General features: G+C 50.4%; 1 protein-coding gene across 1 annotated transcript in view; it reads left to right on the top strand.

Moving 5' to 3' along the window:
* The window catches only part of XYLT1 (xylosyltransferase 1), a 308202-nt gene that overhangs the window by 206376 nt on the left and 80184 nt on the right, over nucleotides 1-21642 (top strand). The window contains exons 5-6 of the mRNA XM_077773196.1: nucleotides 18597-18769; nucleotides 19739-19941. Coding sequence (XP_077629322.1) covers nucleotides 18597-18769; nucleotides 19739-19941 — 376 coding nt within the window. The remainder of the gene's footprint in view (nucleotides 1-18596; nucleotides 18770-19738; nucleotides 19942-21642) is intronic.

The following is a 21642-nucleotide window of genomic DNA, read 5'->3' on the forward strand; positions in this document are numbered from 1 at the left end:
TTTTTTTTTTTGTTTTTTTTTCCCACTGAAGACCTTGACACATGACCTTCCTTTTGTGCCTGGAATGACACCCTCTACCTGGCTCCCTCTTGCTCCTGTTTAAGATCTTGGCCTGACTGTTGCGTCTTCAGAAAAGTATAAAGACCTGGTGGGCATTAGAACAGCTGGGCCCATCTTCTGCCTCCTTCGCGTTAAGCCTTTCTTTCATTGCATTGAACACCTTTTGTAAAATAGGTTTGTCTGTCCTTTCCACCCTCCCCCTCCGGTTTGTCTGTCCTTTCCACCCTCCCCCCACTAAACTGTAAGCTCCCTGAAGATAAATTAAAATGTGTTCTTGTGTGCATCCCTGGCACCTGGCAGAATAACTGACCCTCAGTGAACATTTTTGAAGGTGGAAAGAGAAGGAGACAGTATCTGTGTTCATTGACATGGAAGAGATGTCAAGGGTATATTGTTGAAATTAGAAATGCATATGACAGAGCAGAATGTATATGGTTATATGTAGTGTGTGTGCATAGAAATATTTGGAAAATCTTCACCAACACATAAACAGTGGTGATATCTAGATGCTTTCATGTGTGAGGGCTTTTCCCCTTTGTATTGCTCTTCATGCTTTAATTTTCTACAGTGAGCATGTATTATCTGCAAAGAAATCAAAGAAACACCCAGAGCAGGCAAAGGAATGAGTCTAGATGGGGTTAAATGTGAGCTCTCTCCTTTAACCCTAGAGAGTTACAGCTCCAGAGCATGACCCCACACCCAGGTCTCACTCACCCTTGCAGGGAAATGGGTCATTGAGATCCCTAGTGTACTTGGGAGGTACGCTGTCCCTCATTGCCATGAGCTCTCCAGTACATGTTTGTGGGTTTTTAATTTTTTTTAATTGTTTTGAAATACTTGTTTTTGAGAGAGAGAGAGAAAGAGAGAGAGGAGAGGAGGGGCAGAGAGAGAGGGAGATGCAGAATCCGAAGCAGGCTCCAGGCTCTAAGCTGTCAGCACAGAGCCCGATGCGGGGCTCAAACTCATGAACCATGAGATCATGACCTGAGCCGAAGCTGGATGCTTAACCAGCTGAGCCACCCAGGTGCCCTGTTTTATTTGTATAAAAAATATATTTATATATTTAAATATATGTATATATTATATATAAAGATATTAGTATATATTATATAAATATATATGTATATATTTTTAGAGAGAGAGTATGAGCAGGGAAAGGAGAGAGACAGAGAGAGACAGAGAGAGAGAACCCCAAGCAGGCTCTACAGTCAGCACATAGCCCGATGTGGGGTCTCAAACTCTCAAACCATGAGATCATAACCCGAACTGAAATCAAGAATCGAACGCTTAAGTGCCTGAGCCACTCAGGTGCCCCTGGTACGTGTGTTTTGGTAGCTGTGTCTTCCTTCAACAGGAATGTATTCAATGTGTCTCAGGTGCTCCTGTTTTATCCCGGGGCACCCGGTGAGGCCTTGGAGAGGCAGAAGGAGAGAAAACCTAACTCCTGCCCCTAGGAACAGAGCCTAATGGTGTGTTGGATTCACTGTTGCTCCCCTTGTTGTTGAGATGAACTGGAGGGGCGCCCTGGTGGCTGAGGCAGTTGAGTGTCTGACTCGGTTTTGGCTCAGGTCACGATCTCGCAGCTTGTGAGTTCAAGCCCCGTGTTGTGCTCTGTGCTGGCAGCACGTAGCCTGCTTGGGATTCACTCTCTCCCTCTCTCTCTCAAAATAAATAAAAAAACAGTAGAAAAGGAGAAATGAAATAGCCACTTAGCTGTGGGGTTGGTTGGCCAAGGGGATGGCGATGCTTCTAAATCCACCCAGTGCTTGTTTCTCGGAGGCTGGATGGCAGGGTGTCCTGTAATCAGGCTGCCTGGACCCACTTCCCAGTCCCCAACTCCCTAGCTGTTTGGCCCCAAGCATTTGACCCACCCCTTCTGTGTCTCAGTTTCCCCATCTGTAAAATGGGGATGGTGGTGGCACTTACTGAGTAAGTTCGCTGCAGGGACTAAACACAGCGACCCACAAACGAGCTTGGCCGAGTGACCAGCGCACAAATGCGAGCCTGCATGTTCACCCCTGTCCGTGCTGTGTAATGTGACAGCATTAACGTGACAAATGGGCCACAATTTGGGGGAACGTCCCATTTTAAAAAGAAGGCACCTGCAGAACATAGTTATGGTTTATGATCAAGAGACAGCGTTAATCGCCCATAATGTGATTACTATGAGGATTTTTATTAGGAAAATTCCAACCAATTCGGCACTAATTAATGTACTGTTCCTTGAGAGTGTTACTCTTCCAGTCCTTGGTGAGTTGGAGAAAATAAACCTGTTGTCAAAACCCTTAGCCTGAGAAGTAAATAAGAGCTGTTCCCTCTTCCAGTGGCTCCATTTGTAATAAAAATAGATGGGTCTCTGCGTTTTTCCACAGCAGTATTTATTGAGCCTGCGAGTGCCTTCAGGAGAGGAGAGAAGGACAGAGATGAAAATGCCAAGTGACAGGAAGGCTCTCAGGAGAGCTTGCAAATGGCAACCTCAGGGTCAAAGAGGCGGGGAGCATGGATGAAGGAGCATTGTGGACACCCCAAACTGTAGACTGCAGCGTGTGGGTCTTGCCTCCATCCCTAACCCCAGCTCTGCACTAGGCAACCATGCACCACTCACCATCCTGTCTGCTAATTGCAAAATGGGCCCCGCCTGTCATGCACTCCCCAGCCATCCCTAACAAGCCTCTTAGGATGGCTTGTCACTCTCTGGCACCACAGCCCTTAAAATGGTGCCCAGACCCTGTGTGATGTCCCTGCTGTCTCTTCATCTCAATGTCACCCTGCGCTTTAGCTTGGCCTCTGTGCTGCACCCACCCTGGCCCTCCTCCCTGCCCTGTCATTGACTGCACTGCCTTTCCTCACGGGCCTTTGCACGTGCTGATCCCTCTACGTGGGGGACATTCTCTCTTTCCCACTTACCTAGTTAACGAACTCCTTACTCTACCTGGAGATGTCAGATCTTAGTCCAAGAAATGCATACCTTGACCTCCTTGAGTAGTGTCTTAAGCAGCTCTGGACACCTTCAGCAGCAGCAACTGACTTTCTCACACTTCTGGAGGCCAAAGTCCAAGATGAGGGTGCCAGCCGCTCGTGATCTGGTGAGCGCCCTGCTCCTCACTTGCAGATGACCGCTTGCCGCGTCCTCACATGGCACAGGGAACACGCGCTCTCTGCGTCTCTTCTGACCAGGGCTCTGATCCCATATGACCAGGGCTCTGGCCTTTGGACCGCACTTAATCACCCCTCCATCAAAGTCCATCTCCAGTGCGGTCACCTGAGGGTTAGGGCTTCAACGTATGAATCTGGGTCGGGGACACAATTCACTTCATACAGCAAGGGAACGGGAAGGGCACCCCAGCACAGGGAGGAACAGAAGCAGGGCTCTGATGACATTAAACTAGATTGCTGCAGCCTCGTGGAAAGGGTAGCTGGGCAAGTGCGGTGGACATAAAATTGGAAAGGAGCTGCAAGAAGTTGAATGCAGTCCCTCGCATGTCATTATTTAAGGTGATAGTAGTATGGCCACCGTCCATTCGGTTTTCTTCCTGTCATGGAAATGGTCTGGGGAACATTCAGGTGTTCGCTGCAGGTCTTGTCTTCCAGAGAGTCTGCCCCTCCTGAGCCAAGGCTCTCGGTGACACGTGCATCTCTCTGTGACCTGCTCCCGGGAAGATGCCCGCCTGGCACATCACATGTGCTCCTTCTAGTTACAGTTGCTGAGTATCAAATGGCCCATGTAGAACACTGCATTTTTTTATGCCAGTGGAGTCTGCAGATCAGGAATTGGAGGCGAGCACAGAGCGGAAGACAGGTGACAGGAGGGACAGAACTGCCCCAGGTTCAGAGCCTCTGCCGTAGTGTGCACTTGCCTGAGTGATTCCCTGGATTCCTCCCTACAAGGCAGGACTCGGTATTTGCCCTCGTTTTACTGATGAGGAACTAGAGTGTGAGGTGACACGACTCGCCCAATCTCCCAGAGTCACAGTGGGTCAAGAGCTATGGTTTGAACCCAGATCTCACGGATTTCGGAGCCAAACTTCTGTCCACTTGGCCATGCTGTCTTTCCAGAGTGACCATCCGTGATGCCGAGAAGGAGGTAGGCCGTCTTGGCCGAGTCTCCTGCCTCCCCATGTGACGAGAGGTTCTCAAGCCACAGGCACACTGATCCTGCTGTGGGATGCTGGGAAATGTAGAGGGGACGGGTGGGTGGGACGATGTTAAATGTCTGTAATGCGTGGGACAGCCCTACCCAACGGAGAAACTGTCTCTCCTCAAATGCCACTAGCTTCTGTTGAGAAGCCGTGATTGAGAAGGGGAGAATATGTGACCTCCTCATCGGCTCTGAAACCATCTGAAGGGCTGCTCAGGAACAGGAAGAAGCTGTAGTTTCCTCGTACAGTTCAGCTCAGGGTTTGTCTTAGTCCTTTGTGCTCTAAGGAAGTACCACAGACCAGGGGGCTTGTAAAGAACAGAAACTGATTGTTTATTTTTTTTAATGGTTTATGTATTTCTGAGAGAGAGAGAGAGAGGGAGACACAGAGTCTGAAGCAGACTCCAGGCTCTGAGCTCACTGTCAGCACAGAGCCCAACGCGGGACTCAAACCCATGAACCGCGAGATCATGACCTGAGCCGAAGTCGGATGCTCAACCGACTGAGCCACCCAGGCGCCCCATAGAAACTGATTGTTTATACTTCTGGAGGCTGAGAAGTCTAAGAGGTGACAGCAGATTGGGTGTGTAGTGAGGACCTAGTTCCTACAGAGCCATCTTCCCCTCACCTCCCAAAGGCCCCACCGCCTAATACCATCACCTTGGGCACTAGGTTTGTAGCACAGAAGTTTGGGGGTTGGGGACCCAAACCTTCATACCACAGGAGAGATTAAAAGCCCCCATTTTCATGACTGACAGATTTGAATCCTGGTTTCACAGTGTATGAGCTAGCCAGGTCGAGCAACCACTCTTGAGTCTCAACTTACTTATCTGTAAAATAGGACTAATCAAAGTATCTCCCCCCAACGTGCTGCTGTAAGAAGTAAATGAAATAACTGAAATAACGTCTGTTGAGAAACCCTCAGCCTGGGGCCTGACCCTCAGCCTGGGGCCTGGCCCTCAGTAGTAGCTGTTACCATAATGGCTCTTTCACCCTGATGCCCGGGAAGAGTGGGAGTAGCAGGATGGACAAGAGCTTGCAGGACCGAGCGCAGCATTTTCACAGATGACGTGTCACAGGCAGAGTGACTGGGACCCAGTGAGTTGCGGCGAAATGTACCATACGCCATCAATATCTATCCCACCAGTTTCCATTTATTGAGCAGTACATCATTGGAATATCCCAGGGCTCTCGACAATAAAATCAATAAGACGGTTCAGCCATGGGCTGTGGTTTAATAACTCCAGACTTGAATGGAGGGGGAGAAAAGATCAGTGAGCAGGAGCGTTTCCTGAGTGCTTGGTCGGGGGTGGAGGAGGCATTTTATCAGAGTGTGAGGGAAAATAACAGTGAACCAGGCTCCCGTCCCTGGCAGAGCAGGAGGCCATGGGGATTTAAGGAGGCGTCCGGAGGTGTATCTGGATGTCAAGCTATACCCTGAGACACGTGGCTCTGTGAAGGTGGTTGAAAAGAAAAGAAGGTGTCCAAAATGTGGTTCTCACCCACGACTGCACATTGGACCCCTTGGGGAGCTTTAAAAAATTGCCACTACTGGCACCCACCAAAGTCATTCAATTAGAATTTCTTGAGGTGAAGACAAGGCATGGATTTGGTTTGTTGTTGTTTTGTTTTGTTTTTTCAAGATGCTCAGGTGATTCTAACGTGCAGCCAGAGTTAAGAATCACTAGCCTACTGTGCTGATATCACAGAGCCTGCTTGGGACTCTCTCTCTCCACCTCTCTCTGTCTCTAGCCCCCTCTCTAGCTCACGCACATGCTCTCTCTCTCTCTCAAAATAAATAGACTTTAAAAAAAAAAAAAAAGGAATCGCTAGGCTAGGCTAGTGATTTTCAAACATTAGCTTGCACCAGAATCGCCTGGAAGGCTTATTAAATAAAATGCACAGTGCTGGTCCCCACGCCTAGAGTTGCAGAGTCAGAAGGTGTGGATTGACTGAGATTTGCATTTCTAGCAGGTTCTTAGGTATTGCTGTTGCTGGTGATCAAAGACCATATTTTAAGAACTTCTTTGCTAGAGCAGTGCTTCTCGGTGGAGAGCAATGTTGTCCCTCCTCCCAGGGGACGTCAGCACGTGGAGACGTTTGGGGAGGGTGCTACTGGCATCGAGTGGGAAAAGGCCAAAATGTGACCCAGCGCCCTACAGCACACAGGATGACCCTCGCCTCTCACAGCCGAGGACCTGGCCGCAAATATCCATCGTGCCAAGGTTGAGAAGCCCCTTTGGGCCCCATGGGAGCCCAAGCAGAGATGGGAATGTCGAGGTGCTTGCCAGGCAAAGTCTGGACGTGGAACGTGGTACTTGAAATCAGATGCACTTATAGCCCAGTCTTTTCTCCACTTCCTGGCTCTGTGACCTTGAGCAAGCTCCTTACCCTTTCTGATCCCAGGACAGTTATCCACGAATGGGGATAATTTCCATGTGCCACATTTCTATGAGAGGGAGAATCTGTGAAAGAGCCTCATGAATGTTAAGTGCCTCACAAATCGGAGTGAAAATTGAAAGGACGGTGTTTCCCTGGAGAGCTGTGGCTCCGTCTCCCTAGCAGGAAAAGATGGGTCCCTCAGAGCCTCCCCTAGAAAAGTCCAGAACAAAACTTGGCTCCAGGAAGCCAAGAAGGCCAGGATGGGAGGAAGGGCTGCTCAGGCACCAGCCTGCACATGGCTTTCACCTCTTCTCGTTTGTTTAACAAACTCAGCACGTCCCAGGTGGGGAAGCAAGCCTGTGGAGCCTAATTAATATTCCTCAAACTCCTTCACACCTCTCCCCTCTTCACGATTTTCCCATATCCACATTCCACCCGCCCTATTATTCTCATAATGTTTTCATGGCAGGAGACTCACTTTCATTTTTACTTAAGTCAGTTTTATTTTCAGAGTGATTTTGCATCACTGCTGTAAGTGGAAATCTTACTCTCAGTTGCCATAAAGGGGCAGCAACCATCCAAATGCGCTCAGCATTATTCCGCACTGGCAGGCACGCCCGTCGCCTGCCAAGGGTGTCAGTCCTTATCTCAGCGACCCCGCTTCTGGGGACAGACCCGGGAGAACCGGAGGCAGGTCCCGGACACCTCTAAACACCCATTTCCATAGCAGCATCGCTCGCAAGTACCAAAAGGTGGAAGCAAACCAGCTCTTCGCCACCAGATGGGTGGCTAAACCGAAATGTGGTCTACATAACAATGGAATGTTGCTCAACTTTAGAGGTGAAGGAAATCCTGCCATCCGCTACGGCCTGTATGACCCCCAAAAACATGCTGAGTGGACGAATCCAGGCGCAGAAGAGCACCTGTTCTGATCCCACTTCCGTGAAATCTCCTAGAGGGTCCCGTTCCTGGAGACAGAGGATGGCGGCCACCCAGGGCTCAAGGGGAGGAGGGAATAGGTGCTGTGGTTTCCAGTTGTGCAAGATGGAGAAGCCCTGGCGATAGATGACGGGGAGGGTCCCACAACAGTGTGTGTGGGCCTAACGCCCCTGAGTGGTACACTTGAGAATGGGTAAGATGGTAAACGTTGGGGCATTTGGACCCAGTTTTGCACAAAAGGAAGTTCAGGATGCTTGGAGGGCGGGGACTCGAGAGGGGGGAGGGGAAGGGTCAAGGATGGCTTTGCTGAGAAGGGGTCATTGCCCCTGAGCCCCGAAGGGTGCTGGCCTGGACAGCTTTATCCTTGGAGCCGTGTTCTCCCAGCCGCCCCACCCACCCAACTCCATGGTCCCCTTCTGAGACCCTCTCCCCTCACTCTCCCTAAGTCCAGCTGGTGGTAGTTTGATGGCATGGGATTCGCTCCCATGCTGGAGGGCAGCTGGGCATTTTCCTGTCCTCGGCAAGGGCCCCCAAGCTGCCCTAAAGCCTCAAGGAAAAGTGGAGACCCAGCGTTCGGCCACTGGCCTGGCGAGTGGAGACATAGCAGCTCAGGCCTGTGTCTTCCACTCTGGCCTCCCGGCCCCCAAACCTGGGCAAAGCTGGCAGGCTTAATCCACCCGTCAGAAGTCATTCATTTGCTGAGGCCTCCGCCCTGAGCTCCTCCTCTCTGTGCCAGGCCAGGGCAGAGGGGTGGTAATGGCGCCCGAGAAAAGGTGAACCCTGGCCTTCGCCCACGGGGAACCAACAGCAGTCAAAAGCCAAGCTGATGTGGTGTCTGTATGCGGGGCTGTGTCATGCGGCCATGACAGAGAAGGGAATCGTGTGGTGCGGGACAACATGGGTGGGCCCCAGGGCGTCATGCTAAGCAGGATGAGCTAGATGGAGAAGGACGGATACTGCATGGAATCACTTACATGTGGAATCTAGAGAGGGAGGGAAAGAAAGGGAAAAAGCCAAACTCCTCAAAATAGAATAGAAAATTGGCTGCAGGTCCAGGGGATGGGGGAGGTAGGGAGAGGTGGGTAAAAGGGTGCGAACTCTGAGTTCTAAGATGAGTGAGCTCTGAGGGGCTGATGTAAAACATGGTGGCTGTAGTTGATAACACCATGCTGTATCATTGAAATTGCTGACAGTAGTTCACACACAAACACACACACACACACACGGGACATAATAAATATGTGAGGTGATGGGTGTGTTAATTAACTCGATGGATGGGGGGTATCCTTTTACCATGTGTATCAAAGAACTACAATGTACACTTCAAGTATTTCAAAATTTTACATGTCAGTTATACCTCAGTAAAGCTGAAGAGAACGAGGCAGGGGGAGGGGGGCAGGAGAGAGGAAGGAAAGGAAGGGGAGGGAAGAAAAAAGGAAAGAAAGAAGGAAGGAAGGAAGGGGATGGGAGGTCAGGTCAGGGAAGCCAATCTGACTTTCGGAGGAAGAGCTGTCTGTGCAAGGGCACTGATTCTATGAGGTTAGAACCCCAGACTGGAAGTGCCATCTCCGTCCTGGCACACCTGAGTATTTGTCTCCGTCCTGGCACACCTCTACAGAGAAGGTAACTTCTCATCAGTTACTCAGTGCCCCCTTGGCTTCAGAATCCTTCATGGCAAGATGGGATTATAATCTTGGTACATGCTTCCTTTTTAAAAATTTTTTAATGTTTGTCTATTTTTGAGAGACAGAAAGACCAAGCACGAGCGGGGGAGGGTCAGAGAGAGAGAGAGGGAGACACAGAATCTGAAGCAGGCTCCAGGCTCTGAGCTGTCAGCACAGAGCCCGACGCGGGGCTCAAACCCACGAATCATGAGATCATGACCTGAGCCGAAGTCAGACGTTTAACAGACTGAGCCACCCAGGCGCCCCTTGGTACCTGCTTCCTTGGGCCTTGGGAAAATTAAATAATGACACCATGAGTGGATAGTGCATCGGACATAGTAAGTGTTCAGTTTACCTAGACATCATTATTGTTCTGCAGGTGTCAGAGGGCTCAAGGAAGGGCGATGCCTCGGCCAGGGTCCCGTGGCAGGCTCACAGCAGAAGCAGGACTGGGACCCAGACCTGGGGCCTTTGGGGCACTTGCCATCACACCATGCCAGTTTTCTAAGCCCACTGAGAGCAGGACTTCTTTCTGGGCACTGGGTATCTCCCAAGTACTGATCCCCAGAATTGCTCATGGAAATCTGCCAGTGGGGAAGAGGCACCCCCACCCAGGTCTGACAAAGAATCTGGGACCGTCAGGGGCCCTCCCCCAAGTGACATGAATCCTGCCCTGTGCGGCATGCTTCTTGCTGGTAGGAAGCCGTGCTCCATCCACAGTCGTGAATCACCGCACAGCCTAGCGGGTTGGGGGTGGATTGCTCACCCCTCTTTATTTTTATTTTGTACATTTTCTATCCTGTGTTGGTAACAACACAACACGAGACCTATCCTGTCAACACATCTTCAGCTCACAGTGCCGTTGACTCAAGATACGATGTTGTACAGCAGCTGGTCCCTAGACCTTACTCATCTCGCTGGCCTGAAACTTTCTGCCCATGGCTCATAGTCCCCCGGCCCCAGCCTCCGGCAGCCGCCATTCCACCCTTGGATTCTTTGCAGTTGAGTACTCCCCACGCCTCGTCTGGGGGGAGTCGTGCCATATCGGCCTTTCCGTGGGGGGCTGCTTTGCCCAAGCATCATGTCCTCAACATTCGTGCTGATGGGAGCGCAAAATGGCATGGTCGCCTTGGACAACAGGATGGAGGCTCCTTAAAAAACTTAAAAAATAGAGCTACCAGGTAACCATCCCATTTTATAGAGGGAGAGCTGAGGATCAGAAAGGAACCCTGTGTTCCCGAAGTCTCTACCGGGAAAAACCAGAGCCAGATGTCGGTGCTGAACCACAGCCCACAGCTTCCCAGGCAGCAGGAAGCTGGTTCGTCTCCAGCTCGGAGCCTCCTGACCGAAGCCCCATGTGTGCACAACCCTGTCTCCACTTCTCTCCCTTCCCGGCCCGACCGACCCTCTTATTTGGAACCAAGGCAGAAAGCTGCTTCCCCCACCACAGGCCGGAGAGGCCCTTTCAGAGTATTAATAGCATTGAGGGCTTTGTTTGTGGAATAACTATTCCAATCGAGGGACTCCTTCGCATTTGGTTTTTGTTTGGCTGATTGGTTTGGGTTTGGGATTTTTTATTTTAGCAGTGTCCTTGATGTTGTATTTGTTTTCACTACATGGAGATAGAATTGACGTATAGTGTTCATTTCAGGCATACAGTGTAATGATTTGATATTTGGGATACAGCGCAAAAGGATCATGGCCATACGTCGTTCCTATTGGGTGCATGTATTCATGGCGGTCTGAGGCGCACGCCGTGGAGGGCCCTGGTTGTGGATGTTTACTTGGAAGCCGTGTGTACACAGCTCTCAGAGCCCAAGAGGCCTTGCGGTTGAGCCTAGAAGTGGGCCCTTAGTTAAACCACGCTCGATGCCGATCTTTGTGAATAAGCAGCCTAGTAAAGATGATGATGTGAACATTGACGTGCAGACGCTCTTGTTTATTGAGCATTTACTGCACCACAGACACAGTGCCGGGTACCAGGCACAAACGTTCATGTGATACAGATGCTGTGATTATCACATGCCCATTTTACAGATGGGGAACCTGAGTCTTGGAGAGCTTGTGTAACTTATCCAAGGTCCGACTGACCAGAGACAGGGCTCTTCAGCCCAGCACCTTGTTTCTTCCTCCCAGGTGGTATTCCCACCAGGTCGTTATCACCGTCACGGTATTTGCCCCACACATCAACCCTTGCAAAAGCAGCTTCATCTTCGCCACCTCCTCGGAGCCCAAGCATCACATAGCCCTTGTCTGACCCGAGACCATAATGAGACATGCAGAGTTGGGGCAACAGGCTGAACATGGCACAGACAGAAACCAGCAGAACTCTCCATGATTCGCTTTGCGTGGCCTTCACACCTGCATCGCAGAAATGTACTTGACATTCTCCCCTACAAACCTGGCTTTTTAACATTGGTCTGAAGTCAGCTTCTCCCACGGTCCCTAATCACTCCGATTCTTCTTCTTATTTCCTGTCTCGGGCCACAGGAACCTGATTACACTGTTAAATGCTTTGGGGGTTTTTTGTTGTTTTTTCTTTAGGAGCTGGGCAGTATTTGGGTTTTAGTCTGCGGAGACACACACAGCTCTGGCCGCATGTCGCTGGTGTCTGTGCTGCAGCTGAGAGCCAGCTGCCTTGCTGCTTCTAGAGGCAGTCATCCCTCTTTTTGTAATGGCAACGATTTGATCGAGCGCAGTGGCAATGATAGGGCTCTGGCATCACAGGCTTGCTTTGTGCCCAGCACAGCCACCTCCCAAGTGGGGCTTCTCTGAGCCCTAGCTTCCTCAGCCATATAATAGGAGGACAGTAACTCATAGGGGCTTGCGGAGAGGTAAAAAAAAAAAAAATCGTGGACAGAAATTGCTTAACACATAGCAGCACTCAATAAACAGTTCAGTATTAGAATTATCGACTAGACCTTACAATTGTTATGTTTCATGGTCAAAGCAATCCATTTTACCAAATGCAGATAATGCAGAAGGGTATGAATAAGAGAGGAAAACTGTCCTCCCACAATAGGAACCTCTGCTAACATTTGGAAGCGTGTTTATAAAATGTTAGGGGTTACATACTAGAACTTCTCTTTTGCTTGATACATTATAGACAACAGTCCCAATCAGTGCATATCAATAAGACCTTTTGGGCGATTCCTGTGTTGGACCATTAGAAACACTATTGAAGTCAAGGCCCCAGGACCTTTGCACTTGCTATACCAGCTGCCCAGAATCCTCCCATCCCTGATAATGACATGGCTTACTCCCTCATCTTACTCAGAGCTTGTTCACATGTTCCCACATTAGCCTTCCCCAGCCACCATGGCTAAATAAACCCCTTCCTTTAACATGCCTTTGTTCCCTTTTTCATAGCCTTTATCACTATCTGCAACTGGGTTTTTTGTTTGTTTGTTTGTTTTTTGCTTTTTTTATTGGCTTTCTATCCCACTAGACTAAGCAGCATTCAGGGAAGGACTCCGTTGCGTCCACTAATATGACAGGAACTAAGCCTGGCACATTCAAGACGCCAGATGAATGAATAAATGAACAAAAGAGCATTCTACATGTAGAGAATTATGCACTTTTCTCCTAACTTAACATAGATTCCTGGGAGTGGAGTTACTGTGTCAAGGGCCATGCATGTTTAAAATTATAATTCTTGCGGCCGCATCACTACTGGCCGAGCTGTGGCAGTTTCCCTCCCTCCCTCCGCCACCCCAGCAGCATGGGAGAGAATGTTTCTCCACTTCCGGCTTGTGCTGGGAATCTGGCCACAGTCCGTTGAAGACCTACACAGGAGGCTCTTCAGGACCACAGCCCCCGCAGTGGTGGCCAGGGTGTGGAGGGGGCCGCCGCAAGGGCCGTCTCCGCCCTGTCTGCGGTGTGGCTTCTTGCCCCCCTCCAACCTCCCCACCCCCCACCGTGTGAGAGCAGCTTGCCGGAAAGGTCATTACAGGAGCCAGGGGCATGCAACAAAAACAGGAAGCTGGTGATGGGCAGCTGGCAAAGGGCACCATGTGAACCTCAGCCCTTGGGAGTGGCACCCCCACCCGGCCGCCATGTGGGCTCCAAACTCGCTCCTTCCCTCTCTCGTTACTCAGTAAAACGCATCAAAGTGCCGGAGTGGGGGGCTGTTACGGGTGCGTTTCCAGCGCCAGCCTGAGGATGTCCCGCCACTTTGGGTAGGGCCGTGGGTCAGTGCGTCTCCTCCCTGAGCCTCGGCTCCTGCCCCATCACAGACCCTGAGCCAGGCAGGACCGGTGAGGGGCCGCAGGTGAGGGCTGGGGGCATTTTTGCACTCCACCATTCTGGGGTTTCCTTTGCCTTTGCTCTTCGGGATGGCCGGTGTGTTCGGAGGTTCGGGGATCCCACTTTTCCATCGTGGCTCCCTCTTTCGTCTGTCTCTTCCTGGCTCTGTGCGCCTGATTACATGCACTGTCTCCATTTATACCTGTGTAGGTCCCTGGCCTTCTCAGTGCATCCGTGTATGTGTTTCCCTGTGTGTGTGGGAGGAAGGGGGAGGTCTCCCTCCATTTTTCTCTTACTGGGAGCGGGGCCTCTCTGTGCCCCTGCTCCCACCCATATCCCCAAAATAGCCAGACCCCAGAGGGACCCAGGGCTTCTTGTTCCCTCTTCTCCTTGTTGTTCCCCAGACCAGCTCTTTGACCCGGGGGCGGCTTTCAGTCTGGAGGCTCTGCTGCTGGGGTGATAGCGCCTGATTTCCCGGGACTCGGTTCCTTTTCTGCAGAAGAGAAGCATCCACGTCTCTGTCTGTCCGTGAACCTGCTCTTCTTTCTAAAACTCTAAAGAAAGTTACAAAAGCCTTTCTCCAACATCAGCGCACAAGTCTCTTTAAAGACCAGTACACGGTGGAGGTGGAGAGGGGACACCTGGGGGGCTCAGTCAGTTAAGCACCCAACTCCGGCTCAGGTCATAATCTCTCAGTTCGTGAGTTCGAACCCCACATCAGGCTCTGTGCTGACAGCGCGGAGCTGGAGCCTGCTTCAGATCCTGTGTCTCCTTTTCTCTCTAACCCTTCCCTGCTTGCAGTCAGTCTCTCTCTCTCTCTCTCTCTCTCTCTCTCTCCCTCTCTNTCGGAGCTGGAGCCTGCTTCAGATCCTGTGTCTCCTTTTCTCTCTGCCCCTTCCCTGCTTGCAGTCAGTCTCTCTCTCTCTCTCTCTCTCTCTCTCCCTCTCTCTCTCTCTCAAAAATAAATATTAAAAATTTTTTTTTAATTAAAAAGAGACCAGCACACGGTCTTCAGGCCATCTCTCCCCGTCTCCCTATTCTGTGATTTCATGGAGAGCAGGTGGAAGTAGACTGGATTTGGATTTGGGCTTCGGTCCACAGGCACTGTGCAACCCTGGAGAAGTGTGCTGACTTCTCTGAGCCTCAGAGGCTGACTTTGCACTCTGTCCGCACCCAGGTCCAGCACAGTGCAGGTGGGTAGCCCGCCCTCAGGTGACATGAGCTTCTCTGGACCAGAGCAGCCGCTCTCATCCAGGATGCATCCTTTCCTTCCATTCATCTCTTCACCCCACAGCAGCCAGCGTGGCCAGAGATGCCTGCAGCCAGGGAGCCCCGCCTGAGCCCAGAAGCGCAGTAAGCTGCAGTTGCTGAGACTCCTGATCGGTGTCACCCAGAGCCCTTGGGGCTGGGACGAGCACTGTTATCTGAGAGCCAGCAGGATTCCCTGCAGGGTGAACTTCCCATAAATAGAGTGCCATGGGCCACGTTTAGGCCTTTGAAAAACCACCCTGTGAAGTCCCAGTGGAAAAAAGGGGCACTAGTAGGTGTTTATAAACGTTCCTCCCTTTGTTAAATTAAATAAAGAGTCTCCAGCAGAGGCACGGAGTGGAGAAGATCAGCACGCCCCTTCGGGCTGCTGCCGCGGGAAGGAGAATATAAGCTTTTCATATACATTATTTTTACTTTGGATTCTCCCATTCCTTAGTCCATTCATAATCCATTTGTGAAAACAGGCTCACATCCTGCATGTCTTTGCACTTGAGGCTTGGTCCAAGGCTGGCATCTGGGAGGTACTAAGGATGCTGGGGAGGAGGGTGGGTGGATGGATAGTTGCGTGAGCGTTTAGAGGAACGTGAGTCCTCTGGGCTCGCCCCGCTCGTATCATCACCAGGAAAGCCCACTGTGTGTGTTTTTGGTTTGGAGAGAAGATTAGAGGGCGGTTAGGATAGCCCTGTCTGCTTGCTGCTCAGTCTGTCTTCAACCAGAGCCAAGATGGTAATTATTCCCAGGGTTGCAGCTACTGACTGAATAAGCCAAGGAGCCAAAGACACTAGGATCCAGCATGACTGCTTAAAAAGAAGGGCTCAGGAGCTTTGAGCTAAACTTCCTGAGGTGCCCCGTGGTCCTGCAGTCAGATGGCTCACTCCTTCCCCACTCCAAGGGTAACCTAAACACACTTCTGTCCTAAAACAGCTGACCGTTGTCTTCTGTTTTCCCCATTTGGCTGAGCTCCTCCAAGGCAAGGAAATTTTCCCCCTGAATTTTATTTTACTAGTACCTAGAATGGTACTTGGCATGTAGTACAGGCTAAGTTAATATTGCATGAATCACTGAGTTGATAGATGGTTGGGAAAGTGGGCGCATGGATGATTTGCTTTGAGGATGATGGCTAAGTGGATGGATGGATGGTTTTAAAGATGAGTGGATGGATGGATGGATGCATGGAAGAATGGATGGTTGGTTTTCTGGATGATATGCTGTTGAGCACGGTGGTTGGATTCCAATGGATGGGTGATTGGATTATGGATGGGTGGATGAAAAGATGTGATCTTATTGGCCACCTAGGATCAGCTGCCCACATAATAGAGGAATCCGCCCTGTGGTGCCTGTGATAGACCTTCAATGCACGTCTACCTAGTTGCAATGGCTAATTTAAAGGTATTTCATTAAAAAGCAGAATGGGGGTGAGGTATTTTCTCTTTTAGAGAGAGAGAGAGGGTGTGGATGAACAGGGAAGAAGGACAGAGAGAGGGAGAGAGAATCCCAAGCAGGCTCCATACTCAGCACAGAGGCTAACATTGGGCTTGATCCCACGACCCTGGGATCATGACCTGAGCCAAAATGAAGAGCTTGACATTCACTTGACTGACCCAGCCAGGAGCCCCTCTGGTCTTTTCTTTTTCTTTTCTTTTCTTTTTTCCTTTCTTTTCTCTTCTTCTTCTTCTTCTTCTTCTTTTTTTTTTTTTTTTTTTTGGACATGCAGAATTGTTAAAAACTTTTCTAAAGTCTAGGTATGGTAATGCAGTATATTTTAGTGTCTAAGGACAGAGGCTCTGGAAACAGACCTTGGTCTGAATCTCAGCTGAATAATTAAAGCATTGTGACCTTGAACCAACAAATCCCTTGGCCTCTCTAAAGGTGCAGTTCCCTCACTTGCACGATGGGGAGAATAGCACTTACCTGGTAGTGTTGTTAAGAGGACTGAGTGAAATAATGAATGGCAAGGGCTGGTCAGCACTCTAACATAATGTATTGTTACTGTGGTACCAAACCAAAATGTACCCTCCTATCCCTTTTTTTTACAGCAAGAACCAGATGTGTGGCAGATCCTGTCATAGCATTGAATGATCAGTGACAAACGACACTGAAATAGCCCCTCATCTCTTGGAGTTTTTCTTCTAGTGGAATGTCCAGATAGTTAACAAATAAACAGATAAACAATTTCAGATGGTATTAAATGCTGTGCAGAAAATTGAGATTAGGGTGAGGTGAAAGAGGATCATGTGGCTGATGGGGGCAGGTGGTCTTTTGCTGAGGTATGAACTAATGACAAGATAGAGCCATGCAAAGATCTAGGGAGAGGTGTTTGAGGAAACAGGAGCAGCCAGTGAGAAGGTCCTGAGGCAGAAATGAAAAGGCTCAAGGAGAAGGAAGAAGGCCAGGCAGCGAGGTAGATGGTAAGGCAGTGAGGATGCAGAGAGCTTCACGAGGCAGGTCGTGCAGGCCTGAGGGCTGGGCCGTGTGATCCGGACGTCATCCATGTTAATTTCGTCCTGTCCTCTGGAACAGTATGGAAGGAGTCATGTTCACTCGGCAGTCGCTCAGCTTTCCAGTGAAGCGGCAGGCTCCCCACCTCCTGAGCTCCAGGCTAACCACTCCTGGTTCTCTGTTTCCAAGCTGACATCCTGGGAACGTCCTGGGTCTCATAAACCTAGAAGCCTGAAGAAATCAGGTTGGACCCAAAGGAAATCAGGCAGAAGAAGGGCAGGTGATCTCTTGTCAAAATTGTAATGAACTAAACCAATATGCTGTGTTTCTCCTTGAAACCCTGCCCTTGGAATATTTGCAAGGGAAAGGAGGAGAAAAGAAGTCTTTAAGGCTCATCCGGGATAAAAGACATATGGAACCCAGAGGATGCAGGTAGATCTGGTCTAGCATCTGAGCTTTCAAAGAAAACCAAGGGAAGATGGTGGCCGATTTCCAGCAAGACTGATGGCACTAACTCACACGGGGTCATTAGGATCCCATCACTCGGCACTTCTTCCTCTGTGTTGGCTTTTCTCCAAAAAAAAAAAAAAAAATCTTTCTCCATGTGGGGATAAATGGGCTCTGAGAGTCTTACAGGTTCACAAATTCCAGAAAGAGAGCCTCTCTACTCTATTTGTTCCAACAAAAGTCTGGAATTCTGTCTTCTTGGCTAATTAGCTTCCTTGGGTCACATGTCCAGCTCTGAACTCTACAGACTATTTATTGCCAGGGAGATACAGTGTTCCGATTGGGCAGGCCTTAAGCTCTGTGACCTTCCCTGTCACCGATCATGGAGGTAGACCCTCCCCTCCATGTAGACTGAGAATGGAGGAGGGGGATGATGCCCCCCAACATACTGGATGAGAAAGTTTTCAGTTAGTTCTAGAGATTATATAACATTGTGCTTATAATCAACAATACTACACTGTGATCTTAAAAGTGTAAGAGGGCAGATATCATATTATCTGTTCTTCCCGCCATTTTTACAGAAAGGGATGCTGTGAGGAGGAGAAGGCAGAGTGGACCTGAACAGGCAAAGCCAGCTCATGTGTCATCTGTGACGCAGCTCAGAAATACCTCCTCTTTCCCCTGTGGCTCAGAGATAGATCTCTTACACCTCTCATTGCCTCCTGCCTTACCCGATAGTTGAATACATGTGCTTAGGTCTCTATCAGCTTTTTAAAGCCCCTTGGGGATTGGACCCCTGCCTTTATGCACCTCACAGCCCCCCACATTTGTACCAGGACGTTGTAAGTGTCCAAGACAAGCCACGTTAAGCTGGACTAGGTTTCAGGGCCCGATGTGATGACCATGACTTTCAAACAGTCCCCCCAAGCTGAAGCATCAGAGAAACTCCCTGTCCCTCAGCAAAGCCCCTCTGAGCCTCACCCCGCCTCTGTGGTTTCTCGGCTTGTCCCCAGGCAAAGCCAACAAGAACGTTCAGTGGGACGAGGATTCGGTGGAGTACATGCTGGCCAACCCAGTGAGAATCGCCTTCGTCCTGGTCGTCCACGGCCGTGCCTCTCGGCAGCTGCAGCGCATGTTCAAGGCCATTTACCACAAAGACCATTTCTACTACATCCACGTGGACAAGGTGAGGAACGCACCCCCATAGGACACCCCTTGCCGGCTTTCTGTGCCGGTTTGTCGGCCCCTCTCCAAGATGACCTCCCTCTCAGGCAAGGCTGGTAGTCTAAACAGCTGCCTGTCCTTGGAGCATTTGGTCTGGGGGTTAGGAGGGGGTGGGGGAGATAGAGAGGATGAGAGAGCGAGGATGAGAGAATGAGAGAGAATGTGTGTTGGCTTCACAGTCCCCAGCTGTGACTTAAGACTTGCTCTGTAGACATTGTTTTTCTTACCTCTTTGCCCCGCTGCCCAGTGCAGTGCCTGCCACTTTGTGAGGATGGTTATCCCAGGGCTGGGCACACATTTCCTGGAAAGGGCCAGACGGTAAATATTTTAGGCTCTGTGGGCTCTGCGCTCTGCAATGTAGCATGAAAACAGTTATAATAAATGTGTAAATGAGTACATGTGGCTGTGTTCCAATAAAACTTTATTTATAAAACCCTGTAGCAGGCTAACCCCTGAGCTAGAGGTTTCTGTTGGTCTGCTGACCTGACATGATCTTGTCAGTAGTCAAGGAGGAAAAATGGGATGCTTGATCATAGCAGGACTGTGGGAAGGTAATGGAGAAATACCTGCCCTCAAAATACACGCAAGGTTTAGACACGGTCCTACTTCTTAGCTTATTATTCTCAGACCACATGCCTCAGTCTTGTAGTAAAATGCAGCATCCCGGGCACCAGCCCACACGGAGCGAACCATTAGCTCAGAGGTGGGGCCAGGTAATCTGCATTTCACGTACCTAAAACAGATGTTTGAAAAGAATCAAGCTTCAAATAACAATGTAGAAAGACCCTCAGGCCTGAACCAGTTACATGGCAAAGCCCAGTATGTTCAGAAGCCCTGGCGAGTAGAAGGGAAGGGAGACAGAGAGAGGCCGCAGGGCACGTCTGTGTGTTTTCTGGGCTGCTGAACATCCCCTTTTCTCTCCTGGGAAAAGCGCTCGAATTATCTGCATCGGCAAGTGCTCCGGTTCGCCAGACAGTATGACAACGTTCGTGTCACCCCCTGGAGGATGGCCACCATCTGGGGCGGAGCCAGCCTCCTGACCACGTATCTGCAGAGCATGCGGGACCTCCTGGAGATGACCGACTGGCCCTGGGACTTCTTCATCAACCTCAGCGCAGCCGACTACCCCATCAGGTAAGGCGGCCTGTGGCCCCATGCCAGCCTGCTCTGAGGTCTTGGCCTCCTCTCGTTTCCCTCGGTCAGAGCTGTGAAACCAGAGACAGAGGCACGTGGCCGCCGGTCTGGGGAAGCAGTTCTGCCTCTGTGACATGCCATGGAGACCTCACACGTGAGGTCTTACACGGGATCCCCCCTGGACGTGAGCATCACGGTGCGTTCATTCGCTCATCCAGCAGGAGTTTATTCACTGAGTGCGTGGTTTTCCCAGCTCTGTTCAGGGGTACGCCGCAGAGACCATAAAATCCCTACCCACATGGAGCTTCCATTCAAGTGGGGGAGACCACTAACAAGTACAGTGCCACGTGAGAAGAACCAAGCAGAACATGGCCGCAGGAGAGGGTTGTGATTTTTGACGAGTGGCTGGGGAGGTCCTTACGGAGACGAACAGAGGAGGAGGAATGAGCCACTCTGACGGGGAAAGTGGTCTAGGTGGAGGGAGCCGCGGCTGCTGGCAATGCGCCTGGTGTGCTGCGGGAGCAGCGGGACTCGGTGTGGCTGGAACAGAGTGTGCTAAGAGGTCAGAGGTTCCAGGGGTAACATGATGTTGGTTCTAGAATCTGGGCATCACTGGCGTGTTTGATGAGAGCCAGGACAAGGTCAGACTTAGGTGTTTGAAAGGGGAGTGGAGTGGAGGGAGGGAGGTCAGTCGTGACAGCCCCACAGAATCACAGACGTGCGTTTTGGGACCGTTGGACGCCCACGGGTTTGTGTGCTTGTTCCCTAACAACTGTTAAGAAAGCAGTGGTTTGCCCACATTTTAAAACTGGGAGGTTTCACATGAGAGCATCAAACGGCAAGCTGTCCTCCAACATCTGCCCACGTGGGCCTGCTGGCCGCCAGCCACAACGGTGTAAAGCTGGTGGGGTGGCCAGCAGCCCCGAGGCACCAAGAAGCTCACATGCCACCAGGAGCTTCTGTCCCTTCAAACGTCTGTCCCTTCACCCAAACGCTGGTCTGTGCTTCAAGATCGGCCATAACAACGGACACTCCTCTAGATCTTGTAAGAGGGGAAAACAAAATGTGTTTCCTGCCAGAAGGCAGCTCTTTGCTTGACTAGGGCAGGGGGGGTGCGGTGCTGTCTTCCTCTGGTGGTGCAAGGGTTGGGTCAGGACAGTACCTTCCACACAAGAGTCACACGAAGGCGTCTTTTAAAGAAAAACATTTTGGGGCACTGGGTGGCTCAGTCGGTTAAGCATCTGACTTCGGCTCAGGTCATGATCTCGTGACTGATGAGTTCGAGCTCTGCATCAGGCTCTGTGCTGACAGCTCAGAACTCGGAGCCTGCTTCAGACTCTGTATCTTGGGTTCTCTCTGTCCCTCTTCTGCTCCCTTTCTCTCTCTCTCTCTCTCTCTCTCTCAATTAAGAATAAGAAAAATATTTAAAAAAAACATTTTTATCATGGCAGTTTTCCAACATGCATACAAGTGCTGAGAACAGCATAGGGAACCCTCGCATACACATTGCTTGGTTTCAGCTGGAAGCAGGCCGTGGCCAGTGCTGACGTGTCTATACCCTCCCCTTCTTCCCGTGGCCCCACTGAAGCACTCCCGAGATACCACGTAGCTGTGTGTGTGTTTCCCTATACCTCCTGGAAAGATAAGGTCTCTCTTTTCTTTTCTTTTCTTTTTTTTTTTTTTTTTTTTATTTTTTTTTTT

Source organism: Crocuta crocuta, unplaced genomic scaffold, assembly GCF_008692635.1.
Source record: "Crocuta crocuta isolate KB4526 unplaced genomic scaffold, BGI_CrCroc_1.0 scaffold16, whole genome shotgun sequence".
Lineage (NCBI taxonomy): Eukaryota > Metazoa > Chordata > Mammalia > Carnivora > Hyaenidae > Crocuta > Crocuta crocuta.